Below are 21,455 nucleotides of genomic sequence, written 5' to 3' on the forward strand. Positions count from 1 at the left end.
GCGACGTACGCTAGTTTTGCACGAGCTTCAGTCGCGTTACACCGAGACGAGAAGCATCCTCCTCCTCCTCTGTATGAAGCTACTAGACACGTTCTTACGCTGCCAGAGGAAACAAATCCAAGTACTTTTTTTTACCCACGGGATATAAAACGTGAAGGCGACATGGCGCTTTTTTCTGCACGGGGAATTTAAACGTGGAACTGTTTCTTTTACGCACGACGCAGGAGTCTACGTAAGTAGTTTGAAACATGATTTATTATGTTCATTAGAGCTGCACGAGTTTGGAAAGAACATTTAATTGCAATTGCGATTAGAGCTGCGAAAAAGGATAAAAAAAAATAGGATTCTGTTTAGAGTTGTAAACAATTCAGGGAGCAATATCTTTTGAGAGAATACTGACATGAAATGAGAAACTAATTCCAAGAATCCCATGCATTTCTGTGCGTACTGTTAGAGGTCTGAACTACAGGTACAACAAGATTTATTCTATTAAAGAAGATAGGATATTTTTGTTCTTTGAGGCGACATTCTATCATCTAAATAATTGCAGCCTTTGCGACTTGATCATTTTGCCAACTCATGTTTTAAAATGTATTTATTTGGAGGATAAGCCCCTTGAGATGATTTGATTGCAGTGTATTGTGCTGCTTCAATGCTCATTATCATCCACTGCCCTTTTGCATTGTCTTAAATTCTCAGCAAATTCATTGTAGTTTATGGCATAGTTTGTAGACAACTGCATATTAATTTGGCAAGGCAAGTTTATTTGTATAGCACAATCCGTACACAAGGTAATTCAAAGTGCTTTAGAGAGTAAGAAAGACATTAAAATCACAATACAACAAATCAAACCATGGATAATCACAAATAATCATCATAAAATTAATATTAAAGGAGAAAAGTGCAGAATGAAACCTTTCAGTCGTATGCACAGCTAAGCAGAACTGTTTTGAGCCTGGATTTAAACATTGTCCAAGTAGAGGCCTGTCTCACATCTTCAGGAAGATTTTTCCAGGTTTTAGCTGCATAAAACTGAAACGCTGATTCCCCGTGTTTAGTCCTGGCTCTGGGCACCAGCAGAGCGTGCGATGGTTCATATGGCACTAACATTTTGGATTTGAAGTTCTACACATAAAACATTAGACACACTGGTCAGAAAATACAACCTTTTTTTTTGTCTTCAGTACAGACTGAAGTTATATGTGAGTTTTTAAGTTGAATTGTCCACTCGTTGCTGTACAGTATTGCATATTTACATGTTGAAAGTGTAATATATATCCTAACTTTTGTTAGAGATTATGTACAACTAGGGTGAGCAGATTTTTTAAATCCAAATCTGGGACACCCCTAGGTGGGTGTTATGAAAATAGTGCATCATTAAGAATATCATTATGCACTCGGCCCATTCATGACTTATTCACATATCTTGTGAGTCAGTATAATCGGAGAGACTTTAGTCACAACTGAGTGCATTTTTTTCTGTTCTGGTCACTTTCAAGCATATGTTTTCTGTATTTTATCTAACCCAAAGACAATATTACCCTCTTTACAATTGGCGGGTATCAAATTGATCATAAATAGGGATACATGGGACATTTCTTGAATAAAACTGTGACAAATCAATGTTCTTGGATAAATCTGCTGGGACAAGGGACACAGGGCTCAAAACTGTGACTGTCCCGGGTAAATAGGGACGTCTGCTCACCTTATGTTAAATACCCATAAAACCGAGGTGCTTTAAACGCTGACCTTAAATGTAGATAAATCTAACCTTAAATGTAAAAGTTAGCTGTACTGTTTAACATGAGTCAAAGGTGATCATGTGCATTATGGGGGAGAAGCAGGATTGTATCATGAGGTGATTCCTGTGATTCCCAGCACTAGCACTTTATGCTAGCAGTATAGATGCATTTTGATATTATCTAGAATAGACATGAATAATGTAATTGTCTGTCACACTGTCAGTCATATTGTTGCGTACCCGTCGTCAGCTTCATGTGGGAGTGTTTTGTTTTGTTTGGTGCTTTGCTCATGTTTTGTCCTGTGTGTTTGTCCTTCATTCCCAGTGTCCATAGAGTCGTCCAGTCCTGTCCATTGTCCACCACAGTCCTCAAGATGCACATGAATAGCTTAGTAAACCAATGGAGTAAGTACCAGCTATCTTGACTATACATAAAAGGCTGTACTGCAAATTCATGTAATTCTTTCACTATAACCTAAATAACCAAGTCTTATTAAAGCTTTGGAGAGGCTGTCCAAACTGTTAAATGTCTCCATCTGAATGACACAGTATTGACCACTGCTCTATCGCCTGTTGGTTTAAATTAGTTTCAATATAGCTTGAAAACTCATGAAAAGTTAGCACACCCTTGCTTCAACCAGAATTTGGGATCCTCCTCAAAACCTCAAAAGTGCATTTTTATCTGCTCGTAGAATTACTTTTGTTTGCCAGCTGATACAGGCCGAGAGTCATGATTAATGATTAACTAATTCCATTAAGTGGTGAACAATATGAGCTTGCGAACTATATTATTATTATTTTTTGCCAGTTTTATTATTATTTTTAGCCATATATTAACTTTTTTAGCTTGTAAATTGCATTGTGAAACATATAATTGTATTTGTTGTACAGTAGAAAGGGTCAGTGGCTATGTTTACATGCACAGCCAAAATCTGATTTGATTATTGGTACGTCCTACAAAAAGTTACATCTGAGTTAGTCATCAGATTTTTTTCTGATTGTTCACACCGGTGCAGTTTTTGACAGTGAAAATTATGCAAAAAAGGCTTAGGTCAAATAAGGTTAAGGTTTTTATTGGCTATATAAATGTACCAACTGTTCAAATTCTTATAGAGCCACTACATTAATCACTTGCCAAAAGACTTACCACAAGATTTACCCAAATATGTTAAGCCAGCTCCACCGCAGTATGGAGTGTGGACAAACATGGAATAAATAAATACACTTTCCCCGGTATAGATATATTGTATAAGCAACTTTTGAGGTCAAAACAAGCCCGCTGTGTTCTGTTTGCATCTAATTTTAAGTGTTTTATCGTCCAATAAGCAGAAAGTGCAGGGGCAGCATGCTAGTTGTTGTTAGCTTTACTGTCATGGCAAAACTCCACTCTGACTTTTGAAAGTTGTGAAAAGCGCTTATAGACTCGTCATGGTGAATAATTATGACGCTTAGAATGCATAAGATAAGTGAGCTAGTTCTGTATTTCACATCTTTAAGACAGTAAAAAAGAGGTAGAGCGCCTTTAATCCCAACTGCAGCCCCAGTACAGGCCGTAGTCCTTGTGCTGTCTAAATAAGATGTATGAGTGTTTGACAGTAGGAGTAGACAGGAAATATGTGACACCAGAGTAGCAAACAGCGCAGCAGCGTCAGAGCCTCATCCTCTCTATGCAGCACCTGTGTGTCTGTTTGACTATGCACTAAAAGGGGAAGCCCAGTCAATGACTACCTGATATGTGCTAGAACAAGAGCTTGTGCCGCAAAATTTCACAAGATAAAACTGCCAAAAGATTGTTACCACACACAAAAATGTGAGCTGAGCTGCACATTTTCTTTATTATATTTTTTGTAAAAATCTGATCTTGTCTTATTGTTTTTTTATTAGCTTTTACACATGAAACGTTCCCTCATCGCTGGTGTTATGATTCACTCAATAATGATGCTATTTAATTCAAAATCTTTACATCTTCAACCAATTAGCTAAATTTTAGTAAACGTTCCCTTCACTGTTTAGCCTTAGTGAAAGCTTCACTCCAGAGAATGCAGAGATATAGAGATAGTGACAGATATATTGTAGCACAACACCAGATATTTTCTAGAGATTGGCCGATATATCGGTTGGCCGATATTTAGACTTTTTAGCGTATCGGCTATCGGCTTTAATATTTTTTATATTTTGTTTTGGGTGATTTGTAGCCTAGACCTTACACCCAAAGCTTTATATTAACACTTTAATACGAAGAGATAGCTGCACAAAACATGACTACACAGCTCTCTTATAGGTTTGTGGTAAAAAGGGCTGTGGATCAGTTTGTAGTCAATTTAAATTGCATAATTGAACAAAAATAATCAAAATCGACCTTATATGTTGTATCGAGATCAGCCATTGGTTGCTCTGTATTCTAAACAAATCGTATCACATCAACCATGAAAAAAACACAAATAGTTCGATCTCTAATATTTTCCTTACTATATTTTGTACTACACAGCGTAGACCTATAGGCCTAACAGCAGAAATGTATAGTGTGTGTTAGAAGATGATATGGGAGTTAATGTATGTTTTTACATATAAATACACCATTTCCAAGTACATTTTTGAATAAATAGTTGTTTTTGCAGACTACACCTGCAGGAGAGAGAGCCATTTGCCACGCCTCCTTTTTAACCAACTAAACAGTCAACAAGGCATCTCGAACAAGTCGATTTTCTTTAATCACTATAGCCCTAGTAGAGCCATGAATTATGTAGAATAGACAATACAAGAGTTTAGAGTAATAATAATAATAATCAAAATTGGCTGCGTGTATCGATCCAGTATTGGATTAAAGACACTACACAGGTGTCAAACTCAAATGCACAGTGGGCCAAAATTAAATACTGAAACAAATTCACGGGCTAAACTTGATATTTATTGAAAAATTGATACCAGCGGCCAGCTCTAATGCACATTTGATACGATCTCACGGGCCAGATATAATTAAACCGTGGGGCAGTTTTGGCCCCTGGGCCTGACTTTGACTTACGTGCTTATAGCATATTTAAACAGCAATCTTTGTTTTTCACTTTATCTGGTTGTCCTAAGGTGCTATTCTGAGCTATGGATATTAAAAAAGAATCTCTCATAACTGACTGATTAATATTACACAATTACCTATTACCAAGACGTTTATGACACATTCCCAACGTCCTTCATGCCGAATTGTTTGATTAACTTTGCCTCAGCCCTTGTGCCGACAATGGAAAATCTGTACTGTTTGTCTAACTGCGAGATCAGTCCTATCTGATAGCATTACACGTGTGACGCTATACTGTTAGCACACCAAACATCACAAGTGAGCCTGCCCCTGAAGCCAAATACATTAAAGTGGCGATGACGACATGGTAACGTTAGAAAGTTACACAATGCTGCTTTAAAGTTAAGATTGGGAAACATTAGGAGATGGGTAATAAGACCTTGGATGCGCCGAGGGCATTGAAGTGTAAGGAGCTGAGTAAATACTTTCTATTTCCAAACAATGCCAAGCTGTGCAAAAAGCGACTTCACCTATTTAAAAGTAGAGCTCTGGTTTCGTTCATGGGTCTCGGAGATGTGCTGTATTGTTGATGTCGTGTACCTTATAGAGGACAATATATGTTTTAAGTGAAAAGTAGGTTGTGGGTTATATTCCCAAAGCCGGTTAACATGTTTTGGCTTTTTTACAACAATTGGATATTTTTGCAATCGGAAATGACTTAAAAGCACTGTACCTGATTTTTTTTATTTTTTTTATGTATTTGAGCAAAATTTGTGTTGCCCCAGTACAGATATGTTGTAGAAGCAGCTCAATGTAACGCCGCTGTGTAGTCTAATTCTAAAGCGTTTTATTGTCTGATAATCAGGAAGTGCACGTTAGCATGCTAGTTGTTGTTAGCTTTACCGTGACTGCAAAACTCCACCCTGATCTTTTAAAAGTTGTGAAAGGCGGTTTTAATACAGTAAAAATCAGGTACAGCGTCTTTGAAGGTAGGAGACGTTGACAAAAACTAACACATTGATATTTTGGTATTTTCAACGATCAGATTATATTTTTGCAATCAGAAATTCAGTTGTGAATCAGTTTGTATTGCTCAAATATGTATGGACTGTACAATTAAACTCAAAAGTGCACTGATGACTTTCCAAGTTTCTTTTAGTTTCGTTTTTATCAGATATTCTGGAGAGTTTTCATTTTTAGTTTTCATACTTTTGGTTTTATTATTTTTCATACTTTTGGTTTTATTATTTTTCATTCTTTTGGTTTTATTATTCCTCACAATAGCCGACAATATAATGATACTTTAATTTTGTATTACCTCATTGATGAACTTCCTAAAGTTTGTAACTATCTGGCTAATCGGTCAAATTTCAAAGGTACAAAACCAACGTGATTTTTGACTGACTCTTTTAAGCAAGTCGCTGGAGTTACCACTGATGAGTCATGAAGACGTCTGTTAGCTTGTTGACCAAAATGCTGCTCAGTATTTGTTTCAGAAAGGTAGAAAAGTGAGCTAAAAATGCTTGTAATGTATTTGCTCCATCTGAGGGCATTTTCGTGCAATTTGTTATAGTCTTAGTCCAATTTGAAATCCATAAATCCCTTATCCATTGTCCCAAGTCTTTAGGCACTCCACTCTTTTCAAAGTACAGCTATAAGAAAAGTACTGAAAATGCTGTCGCCTTAAACCTGTTGCGCACTATTATAATCTATGTCCTTGTGTTCTTGTTTTCGGAAAGCCAGGCCCTTCTTATCTGCCCTGTGAAGGTCATCATTGCTCCCTCTTGTATTTACTCTGAGTGTGGTAAATGCCTGAAATGCTAGTGGGCTACTTGGCAACAGTGTACAGTTTAAGAGGGCACTAAATCAATGTAATATAATACAGCTCATTTGAGACAAGTCCCAGGTTACGTTGTCCTGAAAAATGGGCTCTAAACTTAACAAAATCTGGTCCGGACCCGATACACACCCGCTGCATGTAACCGCGCAGTTCAATTTCCATTAGGCGAAGACTAGGAGAGGCATTCAACTGCATAGGGTAAGAAACAGCAAGGAAAATAATAGATATGAAGCGATGATAAACTACGGCCTAGTCACCAAGCACACGTTGAATGTTTTGGTTAAATTTAAGATTAAACTTCAGAGCTTTGGTGTAGCCTATAGAGCAGGGTTGTCCAAAGTTTTTGCACAGAAGGCCAGATTTTGTGAGGTGAAAAGCTGCGGGGGCCGAACATTCACCATGATCTGTCTTTGAACCATTAATATTAAATGCACATGAACTGTTTAATTATTTTTTACCTTTTATTGCAAATGGCTTTCACCTTTCAAAAACAAAATTAATTATACACAGATTATAAATATGAAAAACTGAACATTTAATTTGTGGCAGACTGGGAAAGGAGTGGTCTGACAGGTTTTGGTGCAAACACAATTTGTATTTGGCTGTTTAGCACACTGAGATTTCTCTGTGCAAATGTAGTGATTGCTTAGCCTCATTTCCACTGGCACAATACACTTTAGTCTGTCTTTGTAAACCAATAGGCGCTATCAGTCTGTCTTTGATTTTAAATCCCATAATTATGACCTAACTGTGTCACCAGATATGACGTAAACGTGTTCAAATCAGTTATAGCTTTAACATTACCATGCTTCTTGATTGCATAAGTTGTTTATGTTTTAATGTGGTGTTTTGGTTTTCAAGACAATCATCCAATCAGAATGGACAGAATGGAAAATCCAGATGGTTTAAAACTAAAAGGATTCTTTCTCATCAGAATTCTCACAACCATTTGCAAGTGTGATTCCTTTTTTAAGACCGTTACTACACAGGCTATACAGATCCTTTTAAAGAGGGTGTACTTTACTTCTACAGGGGATTAACTTTTAACACATAACATATTTAGATCACCATGTTAACTTTTATTGTTTTTAAAAGTCATTCCCCCTTCAGAGCACTATCACAACACAACTAACGTGCAGCCCACTAATGAAACTACTGCACATCACATCAGGTTTGTCAAGTTGCTTTGTACAGTTTCGTATCATTCTTTTGTATATTTGTGGAGAACTGTCGTGTGGGAGCATGGGTGATTTAGGCTTGTGGGCTGAGCATTGGACAGAATCTTACAACAAACCGTAAGAAGGATTTGAATAGGGCCTGGGAGAGATCACTAAATTTCTGAAACATCAGGCATGTTTTTTAATGAGGGAACAACATTATAACGTGGTAGAACTCTCCCAAAAGTCGATTTTTGCATAATACCCCATGTTTAACTTTTCTCACTGCTTAAGGATTGTGTGCCCTGTAGTTTAGCTTGAGGTTTAGGTTTACCTCTGTCAGTAGACTTCAGCTCACAGCTCATCCAGTCTAACAGCAGAGCAAATACATGAGGCTTATAACGGCCTCAGGGAGCTGAAACCAGGGCACTCAACTTCCTGGAAACATTTCTCACCACAAAATGCAAGTTATGCCCAGGGCTATACAGATCATTTTTAAACTACTGAGGTCCAAATTAATTTCATTATAAAAGCCCATTTAAATAATTAGAACAATATTGCCATAACTTAAAATAAAGATTTTTTTTAATTGGATAGAATTATTCGGCCATTATTGGAGAGACTCCCTGAATATTATGTTGAATAGTGAATATGTGTCTTGACTTGTAGCAGGTAGGTCTAGTCTTGAAAGAAGGGGGGATGTTTGAAAGAAAATGATGTAATTTCATGTAATCTGACGGTATTTTAGATGATAAATTATGTATTTTTCACAAGCTCTTACAGTACTAATAAATATAAGGAAGACATTATCAATTCCACATCTTTTATTATCAATTACAATTCTTTCCAAATTGTATAATAAGCCATTGTACACCTACATTGTTGGACTTAATAACTTGTTTCTGTCATGCTTCTGATCAAATCTTAATGGAGCCTGAGCCCTCTGCTGGACAGTGACGCTCAGACAGCACTAGAGCCTGAAACGTTTGCAAAGACACGTGTTTTCTTGCATGTTTTATATTCATTTTATAAGACAGAAATGTTGAGAAAATGCATTGCGCTTTGCTACGGAAACTCAGCCCGTTGAATAGGTCGTAAGCTCATACGTCTGTGAGGCAGAAGTGACTAAAAGCTTGTTGGGTGTAGTACATCTTTATGGGTACTTGACTGTCCCTAGACTCTTTCATTTCTCAGTATATGCTGTTAATGAAAGGCCAGTCTTTAACACCCTGTCCTCTCCACTGATGTGCAGGGCGCCCTCCTGTCTCCACACAGACACACACAGACACACACAGACACACTTCTACCTGCACAGATGCAGCTCGTGGGCATATAAAAATAATCTATTTGCACAAACGAATATAGTAGTTAATTGCTGGGCTGCTTATTAGTAGAAGTTGGTCTAGGAAAAATTACTGCGGTCTAGACATCATGGACCTCAGTGGTGCATACGGCCGTGGTTATGCCCAATCAAAACCAGGCACATGAGAAGGTCAGCTAAAACTGTAGATTTGCTCTTCATTCTAAGTCATCTTCTCTGAGCACAGGTAAAAATCCAAACTCCTGTGCTATTTTTAAGCCCAAAAACCATCACCGGATTCATTCTATAGTAATTCACAACAAATGCATTGCTCTATTACCATAGCATTTGTTAAAGTTGTTTTCCCATTGTTCATTCCTGTTGCTGACAGCAGAGGGAGCGGAGATGTAGTTTATAAAGTATATTTCAAAATGTAGACATTATTATATATTTCAAAATGTAGACATTATTTAAGTTGGATAATGTGAAATTCTGATTCGAAGCATGTTCTTTATGGGCCCTTGTCTTGATGATCAGGAGTACCTAGGTGGAGGATTAGCCAGTATGTTGTGTGCAGGTTTTAGGTTGAGTGAATGGAATCCAGAACCTTCTTGCTAAAATGCCACCATGCTATAAATTTAATGTATTATTTTATTCATTCCGTCTAGTTTTATACCTTAGTCCTTTTGGTTGATCTAAGTTTATGGCAAAAAAAAAAATAACTGCAATTTATGTTTTAATAATGGGATCCTGTTCAAAGTTCACCTTTTAAATGCCTCCAGGAGAATTTACAAAATATGAAATATGAACAGGTAAACTAATAAGAATCCCATTTTAGAACATGTTTGTACAAATCTAAACTACAGGGTTTGTAATGCAGAGTAAGACAGGATATTTTGTTGATTGTGGAGGAAATTAAGGAACTTTAACAATTGCAGCTTTTGCGATTTGCTAGGCCTATTTTGATTTAATTTCACAACACCCAATTTTGAAACCAGGCTTATTTCTTGTAAACAGCTCGCCCCTCCAGTGCTCAGGCTGTTGTTGTGTCTGCAGGCGCTGAGTCATGTGACCTTTCAGTGCCCTCTCACCCACTCTCCTCTCCTCTGCAGCAGTACCAGGGCCAGGCTGTTTACGGTTAGCCTTTTGAGTATCTTACAGCTACGGGCATTTCTGTCCCTGCTTCAGCTCTACAGAAAAGAAGTTTGGCCAAATGCCCTTATGAACAGGTTCAAAATCGTTTAAAATATGTTCAACTATAATGTAATCAATCTGAAATTTGAGGTAGACATTCACAAAAACAAATATTTGGATTAAAAAAAAAAAAAAGGTCTCCATAATAATAATCATGTGATATTTTATGATCCACCCGAAATGTCCTAAAACGTGTGGAGTGTGACGTCACCCATCGTGTTTGGCTCCAGTCAAATGAAGCTCATTGAGGCTAACCGTTATAGGGGCGAATCCCATATTTGGAATTCTGATTGCGAGTATCATAACAACCAAAGAGCCAATCCAGAGGGAGGCTGTTGAAGGTAGTAGTAGCAGAAAGCGGGCACTTAGCAGCCCTATCAATCAAACCTGTTGCAAATGGGAACGACCTCAGGGCCCAAGCTGTATGAAAGAATGGGTCAAATTTAGAGGACAAATGAGTAGGTTATGCACCCCCACGTCTGTGTAAAGGGACAGGATTGCAAATGGCTGCTGTAATCAGTCCACTTGTTTACAACTTTCATGGCTTGCTAACTTCTCCCTCCAGCTCTGTAAAGGAAGAGACCGTGGATACAGTTACATTCTTCTAACAGCAACAGGCTTTTAATTATTCACTGTGTTTTTAATGGCAGAGTGTAAAACTGTCAGGGCAGAGCAGAGGCCGTGTTCAAGTTAGTGGAGACATGTATGGTATTGATAACGCTAGACTAAATGCTTGATGACTTGCTCAAGTGACAGCCCTCAGTGATTATTTTATGTAACTTTGAAAGGTGGTTGCATGCTCGGTTAGCTTTTAGTGGTAAATAGACTCATGTTTCCAAATCAGGGGTTCAGGAGCCGCTAGTTGTACTCAAGCATTAGTACAGCGCTGCACAATTTGAGAAAAATATCGAATTGTGATTTTTCAGCGAATCATTGTGATTGCAATTACATTTGAAATTTATGTTATAATAATAGAATTCTGTTCAAAGTTCACAACATGTTGAATTGAAGAATCGACAGAAAGACTGAAATATGAATGGACAAACTAGTACAAGAATAACATTTCAACTAGAGTTTTAGCATAAGGTGACCAAATTTTCGAAATTAAACACAGTGACACACCCAGGTTGGGATGTTTGAGCGAAAAAATGCATAATAATGAAGAAAAAAACATAAATAAGTTGCACTGGACTATAAATCACATTTTTTGGGGAAATTTATTTTACAAAATCCAAGACCAAGAACAGACATTTTATCTTTAAAGGCAAGTTATAATAATAACAATAAAGTAGAGAACAACAGGCTGAATAGCCGTACACCACACCAACGTAACACATTTACATTTATACAGCTACATGAAGCATAGATAACGAATAAATAACTGTCCGGCTTGTCCACAAACACGAGAGATACAAGAGTTCTTTATCACTGATGTTTACTGTGGTCTTACTTCTTCATCACAGTTCACACTGTAGAATTAGCAAACACATAAAATATAACATAAGCTCTGACTCATATTACATACACACACAAAACTGCACACTGAACGCATGGGAAATATACACATCAATAAATATATGACTAAAGTAGGAGTAAAAGTATACTGCTAGAAAAGTACTCTGAAAAGTACAATTTCTTTAAAAACCTACTCAAGTAAATGTAACTGAATACTACCCACCTCTGAAAACAAATACTAATGTTTGTGGATGTTGCACATCTCTTGCATGCTGCTTCATCATTATTTTTGTGAACTAAGCTAATTTCATTTTTATTTTGAACACAAAATAAACATTAAGATGACCATGTCTTATGCAATATCTTCATAGCTTCCAGACCAAGATGACGTTTTTCCTCTTCTTTAATGTGCTGTTATAATAAACCACATTTCCACATTTTGGTCTGGCTTTGGTTCAACCACTGGGTGCAGCACTTAAGTCTGACTGACACTGTCTGCTATTTAAATATACAGAGAAGCTATTGTTTATTATTGATGCTGAAATGTGTCATATAAATGTACTGCTGTACTGTTTTAAGTGTAGCACTGGGAATCACAGGGTCCCTCATGATACATGTGATAACTCATATGTGGAACATGATTTTCTGTGATATGTCACAAACCAAATACATTTTAACAACAGTATTTCTTTGTTAAACCACGACCTGTACAAAACTGAAAGGACCTGTACCCGATTGTGTTCCATGTATTTGAGTAAAATTTGTATGTTGTTTGCTCCATCAATCCATCCATTTTCTTCTGGGCCAGATCGCGGAGGCACCAGTCGAAATGGCGTTTTATAGTCCAATGCCAAATCAACATAGATGTCCCGCAAAGCTCCCCAACAAACTTGACAGCCAATCAGTGAGCTTGTGGTGCTTGCTGTGCGGTGTACGTGCCATTGGACATGCTCCTCGCCCAAAAGGTTGAATTTCCCCTTAAAAAGTAAGATTGATTGAACCACAAAGCTCATGACCATAGGTGAGAGTAGGAACATAGATTGATGCTGCATCATTCACCCTCCCTCACTTTCGAAGAAGACCCTCAAGATGAATGAACTCCTCCTCCACTTGGGCGGTCACCCACTACCGCAGTCAGGGGCTGGAGGGGGTCTGATGAGGGGGTCCGATTTGGGTGCCACAAGATCTCTGGACCATGGAGCGAACATGCATTGGGGCGGTTTGTGAGTGTGAATCAGCTGGGATGAAAATCAGCTCCTCCAAATTTGAAAAATCGAAAAAAGGCGGCTTGTATTTGGCTTGCATTTGTACAGATTTATTGTATATAAGCAGCTCTTGAATTCAAAATGATTATAAAGCATTAGCACATTAGCATGCTAGTTGTTATTAGCTTTACAGTGACAGCAATACTTCACTCTGGTTACGCTGTGAAAGTTGGGAAACTACTTTTAAACTCATAGTGATAAATAATTAGGATGCTCGGCTTGCATAAGGTGACAGATAACTTTGGACCACTGAAAACCATTTTACATGAACCAAATTTGTCATTTATTATTGTTTTTAAGTCAGAAAAATCAGGTGCAGTGCCTTTTAAACAAAACACTCATTTTTATAATCAATCAATGTCAAATGTATTGCATAAGCAAGTTTGTTTTCGCCAAACAAGCAACAAAATTGTGGTACAGTCACAAAATAATTTAGTTAAAGACACCAAAAATATTCGATACATTGATACACTCATAATATCGACACTGTTTGATCAAATTAAGTATCACAATATTTTGATATTGAGTCACTGAAAACACCAAACAAAATATTGTGCAACATGAGTTGATTGGACATGCTACTGAGGCTACTGAAGCGGAGGACACATACATAATGAACCTTGTCTTCTCTGTTTACAGCAGTTACCTCCTAGACCGGGGTCAGGGGCTTGGGGTCGTTTTCACACTGCCACTAGTTTGGTCGACATAAAAGAGCATTTGCTCAGAAAGATGTGCTCGGGCTGGTGTGAATCCAACAGTCGCATTCTGGACCGCAGTAAAAGCCAGTAAAAGCACTTAAAACTGGAGGTCTCGGAGTGGCTCCACTTGCACTCCAGAGCGGGGCAAGTGCGGTGTGAACGCAGCCGACCTCGGGCCGACCTACAGTGACAGTGACAGTAAAACGCTCAGATCACGTATATTTGTATGAGTGGGGGCTGCAGAGCTGCTGTTTGACACATTCGTCTGTAGAGGGAATTTGGATCAATTTAATATCAGCCTCCTCTTGCCTTTGTCTGCGCAGGTGAGCCTGGGTCTGTTTGTGTGACATTCCAAAAGCTTTTACTCCTTTGCCCTCCAGTGCGTAGTGTGCATTTAGCCACAGGTGAAAGAAAAGACCACCGCGTATAGGTGAAGTGAGTGTGTGTTTATACACAGGATGGGTCTGTTTGAAGCATGTTGTCGTTGAAATAAGTTCTTTGATCAGCTCATGGACTCTCACGTTGCTCATGGTGTTTGGGGTGAATGATGTGCAATGTATATGAACAAGAACAACCCAAAAGAAAAGTAAACAGAACTGAATCTGGTGCTCACTGGGGCCGCTCCACAAAGCCACTAATGTGTTAAAACCATCTGAGACTGGGCTAAATGTGCACTGCAACATTTTTTTTTCAGTAGACTGCAGTGGTCCAGGAAATGAGCAATGCTGAACCAGGTGAAGACAGGTGATGCAAGTAGCAAATATGGGTCGAGAATGGTGCTTGTAGTCCCATTCAACAAATAAGTACAAAAAAAGCTAAGATACAGGAGATAAGAAATTGTAAATTTGTGGTTTGTTTTACCTGGAGTTGTCCACCTCAGATTGAATCAAACAGGGATATCAGAATCAAGGCACAAGGAGGTTGTCGTTTTACTGGTGATGATAAATGAAACAAATTTGCACAAACTCTGTGTTTGTGTCCTCTGGTACCGTCACCAAGCAACGGATGCCTGGTGCAATCTGGCTCTTCTGATTGGCCAGACTGTGTATTCCCTCATTCCTCCAGGAGTGGTCCAACGTAGAGGTTCGGAGGTGGTCATCTGGACACTGTTTTAGTCAAATGCAGTGGGGTCAATGTTCCAAATTGAAAATGGGTTCTGATCATCTGACATCTTGATTGCTAAAACAGTGTCCAGATGACCACCTCTGAAAGTCTTTTCTACATTATGATTCAGGCTGTTGGAATCTTATTACTTTTGTTTAATATCAATTTTACAACATTCTGGAACCTTCTGATTTGAGGTTTTGGAGCTGTGGACTTGACAAATGTGTGCTAACAGAATCACACTGACCCTACAGACGTGAGCAGTACCACCACAAATAATCATTTACGAGCAGTGCTTCTTGGGCCGCACCTCCCCGGACTCATGGAAAGGCAATTTAAGCATAAAATCAGGCTAAATATAGTGTGCACCGTGCACCCGTGTAGGGACGCATTCACACACATAAAAACTGTTGCTAAAGCCAGACCTAAACAAGGACTAAACCAAGTCTGCTGCATCAGGACAAAGCTGGGCTCAACCAAATCAGACAAATGCACACTTTAAACATTTGGGCGGCTGCTTCTTCTGTCTGTGATTATTGTAGATTTGTTTCATTGTTAGTGCTTTTCTACGGGGCCCGATCTAGGTCGGTCTGTCAGTAACCCATTTCCCATGCGAGCTTGTTTTGGCCTGGCAGGTGCAGTAACAGGAGCTGAAAGAGGACACCTGACCTCACACTGCGCCTCCGTCTGGGGGAGCACTGATTTCAGTACTGCTGCAGGGGACAGGGACTTGGCTCTGTCACCAGTGGATGTAATGGGCAGTAATAGGACATTCAGATTACAGTCTAGAGCCACAGATTCTGTAAACAGACCATTATGTCACAGCAATGACATGACATCTTGGAATTTTCCTCAAAATGTAGGCTGATTTGCTTTTTTTTTTTTTTTTTTTTCCTAAAGATCAAACAAAATTATAAAGACGAGGTCACATTTAGAACTCGTCTACTCCATTAAGGCACTGAATGCACTTAAAGAAACTGGACTGTTTTTGACCAGAAAGGTGCAAATCTACCTGGTTTGTGCTAAAATTGTCAAAAAAAACAAAACAAAACACTAGGAACAGTAACTGATGCTATTAAAACATCATGTATACAGTTAAGTTAAAAAAAGAAAGCTGATTTTGTACTTACTTACACTTTAAAGTACATTTTAACCATTCTTTTCATTTTGCAGAAAGGACACAGTAGCATCCTGCGCACCTCCCTCTGCGGTGCCAGTGTGGTCAGCCTGTTTTAATGCATGTTAAAGTGACTGACCCACTGCTCGGGGCTACACCACACAACCAGACTTTTCTATTTTAAAGCGGACATGCAGATTACAACTATTGGGTCATGCTTTAGTGAGCTGCACTGGTCAGCTATAATGTCACCAAATTATACTTAGCTGAGCAAGGAAAGGGTAACTTCTAATTTGACATTCAGGAATTTAAATCTGTGCAGCACTAATGTGTGTTTTTAAACATGTCTTCTTTTTGAGCACAACCTTTTTGATCGAAAATATCATGTAAATATGTAGTGTTTCTAGCAAATCTAACGTTGAAAGTAGAATACAGTTTTAGACTTCCTTTGTAAATACTCTTATATTTTCGGTGTTTCCAGTGACATTGCAACATCTTATTTCAATCAAAAACTACAATACGAACTAGCTAAATACAGATTAATAGCGTGATTTTTACAGTAATAAAGGGATAATTAAAGCAGCGCCCTGTAACTTTCTGGACGTGGTATGTCACCTGCATGATTCCATGGAAACAGAAAGTGTATTATAGATATATTATGGACTTTTGCGCAGTGGGGCTTTAGAACAAGTTAGCAAGCTTTGTTGTAACTAAAAATGTTTATGTCTGGACTTTTAGATGTTCATTATCACAGTCCCATACAGTGATACAGGAACAGAGAAGGACCTCATCATACTGGAGAATCTGTACAGCCAGTAAAGTAAAGTATTGAATTATTTTCTACCATTTTCTACCAGCGAATAACCACAGCTATGCATGACCTAACATTCTGCCCTTTACTACTGTGGTGTGGTCCCACTGAACAAACTGCAGCGTCACGTCACTTTGGAAAATCCATAGATCATTACCAACTCCTGTGGCTTCCCGGTTCAAATGCCTGGGTTTTAGTACATTTACAGTGTGGCCTATACGAGTACTGACCGTACATTGGGACTACATAATTTACAACTGAAGTCACAGAACCATGACTGTAGTCACCATGTCATCTTTCACCACAGTGCACGTCACCAGATTTATGGATTAAGATGAGTTTAAAAGTAAGTAATGTTGACTTAAACATGTTAAAATGCTGTTTCCCTGTCAGAATAAATAAATAAATTTAAAAAAAATCCCACACTATGTAATCTAAAATAAAAGCGTTTTCATTTTGTTTATGTATATCGCACAGGAAAACATGCAAGTGAGCTTGCATCTTATGTGGCCCGGAGGAGGACCCACTCCTGCTTGTTTCCATGGAAATGTTGCTCCTTTGGCTATAATCTTCAACAGTTTGCCATAAAACATATCTATCTCCATGGAGAATGTTCTGAAGTATGTTTACTTTCTATTTCCATGGAATCATGTGGGCGACTTGGCACCTCCAGGAAGTTACGTACTGTCCCTTTTAAGTCTATTCACCAATTTCTTGAATTAGTTTAAATGCATTTCAATACAAAACCCATTGCTATCCTTATCAGATTGCTATGTCAACTGATACTTGCCATAGTATTACTTGATATTGGAATCAGAGCTTTTTTCTTCAGGTTGATCACCCTCGATTTTCAATGACATTTTTTTTTTTCTTTTTCAAAAAACTAAATAAAACTGGCTTTAACTATTGATTTTGTGGACATAAATAATAATAATATTAATATTCAACATAATAATATTCAATTTTACATTGATTTATTTATTTGGAATGTCTTGCCTGAAAACCTCAGTTTCTCTTCCCAGCTGCATTCACCAGACTGGGGGTAATCCTGACCCACTTCCACTGCTCTGTTGTCTTTTTTTCTTTTTTTTTTTTTTATTGGCACAGCGTCACATTGACGGCAGTGGGAAGCACGCGCTGACACTCCATCAAACATCAGCCTATTCTCAACACTATTGTTCTCTCAACAGCTGACAATCACATTTCTTTATCGAACCAAAATAGCACAAAAGCAAAACTCACTCCCTCTCACCTGTTTATATTTTACTATTAGGCAACGTTTTAAATGTACCAAAGAGAAAGGGGGAGAGAGAGCGCACAATAGAGAGAGAGAAAAAGAGGAGTGAAAGTGAGATGCAATTTGAAATGATTGCTTAAGTGCTGACCCAGAATAGCCGTTGCCATTTTAGCCATTTTCACAAACGCCTAAATTACATATGTGGTGTAAGTGCCTTGTTGATTAAACAAAATGTGTTTTGGAAATGAACCAGGCAGCATTATATCACCAGAGTTCACAGCAGAATTATTAAAGCTGCAATTGTAAGTATAGTCGTAATCCAAAGATCTGAAGTAGTTTTTTGAGGTGTTAAAATGATGTCATATGGGTCAACTCTTTCTCTGGGATCCAGAATACACACTTCAAATCAGATGGACGTGATTGACAGGTGGATTAGTCAATCAGGGACATGCATGGTCTGTCTGTATCAAAACCAATATGGCTGCTTACGAGGAAGAAAGAAAAGATTAAAATAAATTACAGAGGACTGAAAAACATTAAGAATTTCTGCAGAATCACTGATTGAAGCACTGAACTGTTAGTCTGTTAATCTACTTGAGATGTTACTGCTTTGCTTGGAATGTTCCACAGTGTGACATTAAACTGATCTATTTCACATGTGTTCAATTACAGATGTTTTTATTACTGAAGAGAAAACCTGGCAAAACATGCATTCTTTTGTGCATGTAAACACACCAAAAACAATCTAATCTAAATGGGTTATTTTAGTGTTCTTCTATTCTATTTAGTATTATGGTTGGTTATCTGGATTTTTAACTGAGAATGTACCAGATGTAAGCACAAACATCAGTGTGGCATGATCATCGCTCACCAGAATGTGCTGAGGGCTGTGCAGAGGTAACAGTGAGTGAGTCAGACTTAGCCAAGCACACTTAGCGCTTTGGCTGTTCTGCTGCTGTACGGAGAGGTGTGAGTGAACTTGCTGATGTGGAAACTTAGCTGTAGCCGTGCCCGCAGACTGAAGCCATGCCCAGAATCTGAACAATAGTGATGGAGAGGATGGCAAAAGAGTTTTAATTCAAAGTGGCTACATTGCATGGCCAAAAAAATAATAATCCTAAACACTAAATCAACTTTTTTTCTGTACTGTATCTATATATATATATATATATATATATTGTTAGAATAGCATTGTCTACTGTTCCTAGTCCTTTTTTTGACAATTTTAGTCCAAACTAGGTACATTTATGGTAAAAATTTGGCATGTGCTGCCTCCAGTGGTCGCTACAATTTCAAATACTATGTGACATCACACATGACTGCTCTGATTAAAGCCAGATGTTTCTGATTACAAACACTAGGCTGCAAGGGCGGAGTTTATGCGATACCTGTTAGACCAATCACACAGTTCTTTATACATCCCGAGACTCCACCCCTCTCCCCTCCTCGCCCCTCAATCTTTTCGTTTGTTTTCATAATTGAGAATAAATCCGCATTAATTGTTATCAGTAAAAGCTATAGTTGATTTGAACATGTTTAGCTTGAATCTGGGCACAACTACTTCAGGTTTATGAAATTATAAATCAAAATTGTACTTGCTGTTCGTTTGCAATTGTCACGTATAGAGTTGTGCAGATAATTTAAATTAATTTAAATTGAATTACATATGTGCACGATTATTTTTAGGTCTCATACAGTCATAAACAATAGGCTTGCTGCATGCTGGCTCTTCAAACACCATATTTCCCTGTGAGCCTTTTATTTAAAGGCCACATTATACACGCCTTTGTCTGTCATGGAGCTCGAATCAGTTGAAGAGTGGACGTGTAATGAGACCTTTTGTCCCCTGCTCTTTTATTGGACGAGGCTTTAATGTTGTTCCATTCATAAAGTGTTCTTCTGTTTGCCAAGGTGCCTTTGTGTGTTTGTGAAGGGTAGTACTGGATACATGTTATACTTTGTTTAGTTGATACGTGGTAGACGAGTGAAGTGTACGTTTGTGGTTGAATATTACAGATTTTGTTTAAAAAGTTAACGATTTATGATAACAAAATGTAACTCTTCTATGAAACTGTTGTGCAGAAGAAGTACCAAGTAAAAAAAAAACTGAAAAATGTATATACAAACTTGATATCATTTAACTGAATTGTTGGTAAGAAGGAAAAAAAGGAGGAAAAATAAAACAATTGTAAATAAGAGGACAGAATGAAGTGTGAGATGGGTCATATGGCACTAAAATGTCTAAGATGTTTTTGTGTTTTTTTTATTTTATTTTCAAGACAACACACATTTATAAAAATCCACACGTTGCCATTTAGTTAGTTTAATAATTGTATAAAGCTAACTTAGTATTTATGCTATAACCTGGCACCAGACATCTTTCCTGTTTTTAAGGTCAATGTAATGTCGTGCACTGTCCCTGTTTCAAATAAAAGCATACCATACCATACCATACCATACTTGAACATATATAATAATTTGCATTTCCTGAATGAGCTGAATGCATTGAAACAACACATTCTAACATGCATGTCTTCTTGTCTGTCCCCTGCAGCAGACATCTCCAGGATGTGTGAGGTGGACGTTTCCCCTGAACCCTCCAGTCCCACTCTGTATGGGGAGTCCTCAGACCAGTACTACAGCGTGGATCGCTGGCAGAAGCTCCGCACCGCTGTACGCAAACTCGAATTCTGGGAGAACTTCTCTGCAGAGCTCATCGGCACTGGCTTCTTCTCCAAAGTCTATAAGGCAAGTATTCATCGGCTGAATAAAGGTTAAAAGTCCGCTTCCCTTTGCTGGTGCTCACTTTCCCTGATTTGGGTCTATATAGCTGTGAATGTCATTTATACTGTATGTCAAAATCCAAATATTCCTGCTGTCTTGCTGTTGGGTTTACTTAATTCATTTTACATATTTTTAAAAACTTTTTTTTTTAACTTCAAAGTGGAAGTCTTTGCCTAGAAATCCATACACTTTCATTAGTATTTTGATATATTTCAGCACTCAAATTACTTGTATTGTAAAGCAGCTTTTTTGTTTTTTTAACAGCCATAGGTTGAATTATTACATATGTACATGTTTCCATATGTTTATTTATAACATAAAATTCAAAGCTCAGATGTCCAAAAGCAATGATTTTTCTGATATTAAGTTTTTAGGTACACACATTGTCATTTTACACTTTGTATTGATCTAAAAAGACATATGTTAAAAAAAAAAAAAAATGCCAACCAACATTTAAAAAAAATCTTACTGTCCAGATTGAATGAATGCAAGACAAGTTCATTCGTACACAAAGTAATTCAAAGTGTTTTACAGAATAAGAAAGACAGTAAAAGTGCAGAATAAAAACCTTTCAGTCATAAGCACAGCTAAACCGAACCAGGGCCTGGATTTAAACATTGTCAAAGTAGAGGCCTGTCTCACATCTTCAGAAAGACTACTCCAGGTTTTTGCTGCATCAAACTGAAATGCTGATCCGCCATGTCCTGGTTTAGTCCTGACTCTGGGCACCAGCAGGAGG

The 21,455-nt window shown here is 37.9% G+C and overlaps 1 protein-coding gene across 2 annotated transcripts in view; it reads left to right on the forward strand.

The window, feature by feature from the left end:
• The first annotated feature begins 39 nt into the window (after positions 1-39).
• The window catches only part of LOC117376398 (dual specificity testis-specific protein kinase 1-like), a 40,254-nt gene continuing 18,838 nt past the window's right edge, over positions 40-21,455 (forward strand). Inside the window, exons 1-3 of one of the 2 annotated variants that reach the window (XM_033972863.2) lie at positions 40-232; positions 2,067-2,146; positions 20,487-20,680. In XM_033972863.2, the coding sequence (XP_033828754.1) occupies positions 2,116-2,146; positions 20,487-20,680 (225 nt within the window). In that variant the 5' untranslated portion in view covers positions 40-232; positions 2,067-2,115. The remainder of the gene's footprint in view (positions 233-2,066; positions 2,147-20,486; positions 20,681-21,455) is intronic. The other variant, XM_055224174.1, reaches the window with a different exon arrangement.

The sequence above is a fragment of the Periophthalmus magnuspinnatus genome, chromosome 9, assembly GCF_009829125.3.
Source record: "Periophthalmus magnuspinnatus isolate fPerMag1 chromosome 9, fPerMag1.2.pri, whole genome shotgun sequence".
Lineage (NCBI taxonomy): Eukaryota > Metazoa > Chordata > Actinopteri > Gobiiformes > Gobiidae > Periophthalmus > Periophthalmus magnuspinnatus.